Genomic DNA, 6515 nt, shown 5'->3' on the forward strand with positions numbered 1-6515 from the left:
GGGAGGGCTCGTTAATTTACCTGCAATTCCTCTCTGCTACACCTGCAAGCAAAGCAGGCTTTGGCACTACAGAAACTCCTCTGACAAGGAATACAGCTGGAGGGGTGCCTGGGTGGCTCAGTCTGACTTCGGCTCAGGTCGTGATCTCACAGTTTCGTGAGTTCTAGCCCTGTGTCAGGCTCTGTGCTCAGAGCCTGGAGCCTGCTTCAGGTTCTGTGTCTCCCCCCCCCCCCCCCCCCCCCCCCCCGCCGTCTCTCTTTCTCTCTCTGCCCCTCTCTTACCCGCTCTGTCTCTTTCTCAAAAATAAATAAATAAATAAATAAATAAATAAATATCATTAAAAAAATAAAAAAGAAAGAAAGAAAAGACATACAGCTGGAAATAAGACCCAAGTGCCCTTAAATAGTAAGAGCCAGGGGATATGAGCAGGTTCTCCTAAGCTAGAATTCTTGGGGGAATAAGTAAAAGAGCTCACTGGCATTTGAAGTGTTAAATACATTGTGGTAATACATTATTTGCTTTTGAATCTTAGGGTTGGCTTATGAGTTGAGTTAGAGAGATGATGAATCTAATAGGTTCTGTTTGGACACCTATGAGGAAAGTCTCCAGATAGCATTGCCTGGTAATTATTTTTACTGTTTTCTCCACAGTCAGGAGACCAAGCCAGCTGGAAAAATGATCTTTCCAACAGACATGTGATAGCCTCAACCCAAACCAAAGAAGGTCTAAAGCTTGTGATGATAAGTGGAGATGTTATTTATTTCCAGGTAAGTGGTACTATTTAGTAAATCCATCAAGAAACAATGGCGTCTAATTAACTGGTTCTGTGATTTAAGGTCAAAGATGAAGACCATATAAATTTGGGAAGTTAAACCCACCCGAGGTTCAAGCAGGGCTATACTCACCATCCCCTGCATTCCATGTGTTCTCATGTGAAGAGATCCAAGTTGACCACAAACCAGGCTGTGCATATGCACCTCTTTTATTTCTCTATAACTTATCTTTACCTATTTTCAACCCAGTTCTGTTTTTTCTCTCCTGTTCCAATCGACATTTATGGGGAGGACATATACACATCCTATTATAATATTATCCTTCACAAATACCCTGTTGCTCCTGTCTGAGCACTTTCTGAGACACAGGCAGAATGAGAAAGGATAAAGATTACCAGTACAGGTACTAAATGCTCAGCCTGGCTTTTGCTGCCTCCCCTTCTATTGCTCCCCCTCCCCTCCCCTTGGAATCACCAATTAGCAGGAGGTGCAGGCACTATACCCCATCTGTAGTTGACATCCATGATACTCAGTGCTGGCTGCACATCCGAATCATCTGGGAAGCTTTTAAAACTATAGATGCCAAGAACTTACCCCTAGAGACTCTGATTTTAATTGGTCAGGTATGTGGTGGGGGGGGAGGGATCAGTAGTTTTTAAAAGAATTCAAGGTGATTCTAATATGAAGAGATTTACTGATGTGGATTCTTCTTCAGAATTCTGTAGTTTCCACCATTTTGACACTTGATATTTACCAGATGGCATACACTCAAGATTAATGAAAGGAGAATTCTTCTGAGAAATTTGGAGACTCATGGATTATAAGCCACTGGAAATATTCTTTGCTTTTGCTGCATCTAATGAGATAGCAGCAGGGAGACAGCCAGCCAGTTTCTTCATGTTCTCTAGAGTAGCTAGAGTCCTTCTCTTTGTCACATGGTTTCAGGACCTTGACTCAGAGCTTCAAGGTGAAAATTTGAATCTTATAATTTTACCCAGAAAGGTGGCACTAATCAAGTTCAGAAGACTTATTTATAAAACTGGAATTATAATTATTTAATTTGCAAAGAGGAAGCTAATTGCCATGGCTGTGGGTAATAGAGAGCTCTGTAGCTGCCTATTATGAGATTGTTTGGTGAGCATACTCAGACCAGAAAACAACTGGGTCACATAAAAGTATAGGAAGTTTCTTTTTCACTCTAGAAGGCATAGTGTAGTGGTTATGCAGACCAACTCCAAAGTTAGTCCTGGCAGGGTTCAAATCCCACTTTACCACTGACCAGCCAATGATCTTGGTCAACATTCCCCCTTATGTCTCAGTGTCCTTACCTGTAATTATGGATGATGACAATATTAGGGTTCCTGTGCGGTAGGTCAAGTAAAATAATCCACACAAAGCACTTAGCACCTTCTTGGCACATAGTGAAGACTCAAAAAATGATAGCTATCATCATTATCCACTTAGGACAGACCACTTGAAAGTTTACCTCACCCAATCAGTGCTACAATCTGAGACAGATATTACATACCCTCATCTTATAGATGAGGAAACTGAGGTCTTTTCATGACATAGTCTGTTGATAAACTCTCGCCAACCCTGTCAGGATACCTATTCTCATGGTTGGATGGTGCCATATAAACTTTGGAGCCCTTTAAATCTTTCTTCTCTGAGTTCCTTTCTCTATCCAACTGGTTTCCCAGCCTCCTTGCACACTGTCTCTTGTACATGCCCTTTCCTTTTCATTCCCACAGTCAACTCGTCTTTCAGCACCCCCAGTCACCCCTCTCACCCTCCTGTCTGTTCTCTCCATAGCTGTTTGATGCATATTTATCAGGTGCTCCCTACTGCCTGCAGCATAAAGCCTAAAAAAATGTGAGCTTACGAAGTCTTACATCATCTGGCCCCAAATCTCTTTCCAGCCCTGTCTCTTACCATTAATACTCTCCGTTCACTAAATTGGACTGCTTTCTGACCTTTTGCAATTCTGTGTGTGTTCTTAAATATTTACCCACCTAGAATGCTTACTGCCTTCTTTTCCCCTGTCCCAGATTCATCCCTTATCCTCTTTGTAAAGACTCTACTAACCAGTCCAGTCTAAAGGATTCCTGCTTTTTTTTGAAATTCTATAGCAATTACTAATTGTATTTTTAACACAGTTTCTTTTGATTATCTTGAACTGATATAAACATTAAGACTATTTTGCTGTTTTACATGTTAATATATTGCTTCCCCAAACTGTGTAGTAATCAGTAACCAGGGAGCAGGGTGAAAATGGGCTGAATCTTGTTTTTTTGGAAAGCTTAATGACTTTTTTTTTTTTAGTTTATTTATTTATTTTGAGAGAGAGAGAGGTAGAGAGAGAGGGAGAGAGGGAAACCCAAGCAGTTCAGAGCCCAATGTAGGGCTCAATCCCATGGACTGTAAGACCATGACCTGAGCTGAAATCAAAAGTCAGATGCTTAACCAACTGCCCTGTGGAAGGCTCACTGACTTTTCCCTGCAGGAAGCTTCTCAGGTCCTGAGATTAGTTTATGTTAACTAACCTCATACAAGACTGAGGTGGACCCATGATAGTGAGAAATATAACTGTTATGTGTCCCAAAGACATATACACCTTTTAATTTACAATGAAGAAGAGCTCCCAAGGAACCAGACTACTCAAAATCCACATGAGCAAAGCATTCTGCCCTCTAAATTTGAATACAAAATAGGAATAAATAGAATTGGATGAATTGAATATTTAACATCTGTCGGCATCAGGTCATGACCCCATCTCACCAAGGGGATGGCCTCAGCAAGCTTTGGAGATCCCCATACCCCTGGAATGGCTTGAGTGGATACTGCCTACCTTCACTTCAATGACCTTCCTTTGTTTAGGCCTTTAGGGTATACCAGAATCTGCACCCCCTCCCTGCCCCTGCCCTTCAGATGGACCCATTCTTTCTTTAGGTATGTTAATCAAGTCAGAACAATTACTCTCAGTTCCTGCGAGCCTAAAAGATACTCTTTCTTCCTCAGTGGTCTCTTTCAGAGTTCTCTTTTTGTTTCCATCTGTCTAGCTATCTTTCTGTTTCCGCTTCTACCTTTCATTCTGACTCTCCTTTCTGTTTGCTCATTTTCGTAGCCCTACTCTGACTCATCATATGTTAACTTAACAGTAGTGGGTGATATATTTCCTTAATTTCTAAGTTTTGGGGCTCACCTCATTACAATACCTAAGTACTAACAACAGATTGTAAGCCCCTTGAGGGTAGGGCTGGGAGGTCAGTATGATAGACAAACGTATCTTGTGCATTACCTCATAATACTTGGCAAGTCATAGGTGCTTAATAACTATGGATTGGAACTCTAACAAACATGTTGCTGTTTTCCTTAAGGCCGATGTCATTGTCAACACTGTTCCCATGAATCTTCAGCTTGGAGGAGGACCACTATCTCAGTCTCTTTTGCAGAAAGCTGGTCCAAAGCTCCAGGAAGAGTTATATGCCACCAGGCAGGGAACAGAGGAGAAAGTGGGTAGCATATTCATGACAAGTGGCTGCAATCTGAACTGCAAAGCTGTGCTCCATGTCGTGGCACCAGGCTGGGATAATGGAGCAGGGTCTTCTCAGCAGGTAGAGAAAATCCTTAGTTCTCTGCTACATTGATAGCTCTGGTAATCTTCTGGCAGGATCTAGATCTGTGGTTCTCAAGCAAAGTGAATTTATTCCCCAGGGGACATTTGGCTTGTTACACTGGCTACTGATAGCTAGGAAGTGGAGGCCAGGGATGCTGCTAAGCCTCCTACAAAGCATACATGAGCCTTCATAACACAGACTTTTCTGGCCCAGGTTGAGAAACCCTGGTATTGACTGAGCCTTGTCAATTTACTGAAATCTTTATTACATTCCATGAACAGTCCATCACAGCTACCAGTTATTACAGTATAACTGACCTTGAAAGTAGTAACAATCCTTGGGGTTCTCCGAGAATGATATCTGAAAATTAGTGTAATGATCCTTCAGCATAACAGAGATGCAGCTAGAGCTGTGGTAAAGGATGAAGGGTCATTGCCCTTCTTTTGATGACTCCTCACCTCTATTCCCAGCTTAACTTCCACTTTCTTTTTTTTTTAGAATATAAAAGTAATACATGTACATTGGACAAAATACAGGAAGTACAAAGACAAAAATAAAAATTATAATCCAGCCATCTAGAGATAACTTTGGTGAACATTTTATTGTAATCCCTTTGAATCAATTTTCTGCATACTTATTTCTTAGTTGAGACTCCCTTCCAAACATTTTTTTAGTCCTGCTTTTTTTTACTTAAACATTTCCCCGTGTTGTTAGAAACTCTTCATAAACATCGCTTTTAATTGCATCAAGACACCATTGTTTATGTGACCATTCCCATACTATTGGAACCTTCTTCCCGCATGAGTTAGAATCTCCCTGGAATGTCCTCTTCCCTCTTAGGTTCCCTTTCTGACACCCCAGACCCGGACAAAGCCAAGAATAGCAGAGAAGCCCTAGTCAGAGTTTTTGGAGCTGTAGCTCTCTCTATTTCTCACCAGCTTAAGCCCTAACTTACAGAAATGTATTTTGTACATTTCAGATCATGGCAAATATAATCAAGAAATGTTTGACAACTATGGAAGAGTTATCTTTTTCATCAATCACATTTCCCATGATTGGAACAGGAAATTTGAGTTTTCCCAAAGCTACTTTTGCTGAACTAATCCTTTCAGAAGTGTTCAAATTTAGTAGCAGTGCATGGCTGAAAACCTTACAAGAAGTTCACTTTCTGATACATCCAGGTGATAACGAAATCCATCAGGTACGGTTACGTATCTTGTCTGGTCATTCGGGCAAGTGAACCTAAGTGCAGTCAGATGTCTTTGTAGATCTATAAATAATAATGTTTTCACTTCCCTGTCCATAAGTGTTGGTTACTGATAGGGAGTTGTCGTAAGACTTATAACACTGAGAACTCATATAATCCTTCCCAGATAGTTTAGCAAGAGGCAAGATAATTTGTACTTACTAAATTCTTAGGAAAAAGCAGAAAGCTATTGGCATAAAATTGGCCAAGGCATTTTAACACTGACTGAATGAAAGCTAAGTCATGGCTTTATTTATAGGGAAAAGACCAACTGAGAGAAACCTCAAGAATTTAGGGTATTGTTGGTGTTGTTTTTGGGCTAGAATATAGCCAGTCTATCCAAATCCAGGAGGGTCTTAAGCTAGAAACATCAGTAGAGTATTCAGTAGTAGAGAAGCAGTCAAAGCACAGTTAGTAAGTACTTAACCCCTGACACCTGACCTCGTAAGATGACATTCCTTGAGATGCACTCCTTAGCTGATTGGCCCACTCTGAGTACCGAAATCTGTTTTTCACTCTTGACAAAGTTATATTGATTTTATATAAATTGTGCTTAGTTATAGCAAAAATGCAAGCAATATGAAAGTACAAAGAAGAAAGTTACCGCTAGGTTTGCATTTCAATTGTGCCATTTAAAGGTTGAGTGAGGCAACCTCTCTGAATCTCAGTTTTATCATGTGTAGAGTGAATATGACAATAATGCCTTTTCGAGTTGATGCGGGAATTAAGAGAAGATGTATTTGAAATGTTCTGCATGGTGTCTAGCATATAGCAAGCATCAAAACTGGTTGCAGAAGTAGTTATTATTATCTTTTCATTACCTGACTTTAAGGGCTATTGCTATAAACTACTAACATGAGTACTTTAAAAAGATATCAA

At 40.5% G+C, this 6515-nt stretch overlaps 1 protein-coding gene across 1 annotated transcript; it reads left to right on the forward strand.

Annotated features, from left to right (window-relative positions):
• Window positions 1-4108: 4108 nt before the first annotated feature.
• On the forward strand, window positions 4109-5630 carry LOC144612830 (protein mono-ADP-ribosyltransferase PARP15-like). The gene is made up of 2 exons (XM_078432568.1): window positions 4109-4387; window positions 5370-5630. Exons 1-2 carry the CDS (start codon window positions 4109-4111, stop codon window positions 5628-5630), a joined length of 540 nt encoding a protein of 179 aa, XP_078288694.1.
• The last annotated feature ends 885 nt before the right edge of the window (window positions 5631-6515 follow it).

This window comes from Panthera onca, chromosome C2 (assembly GCF_046562875.1).
Source record: "Panthera onca isolate mPanOnc1 chromosome C2, mPanOnc1 haplotype 2, whole genome shotgun sequence".
In the NCBI taxonomy this organism is placed as follows: domain Eukaryota; kingdom Metazoa; phylum Chordata; class Mammalia; order Carnivora; family Felidae; genus Panthera; species Panthera onca.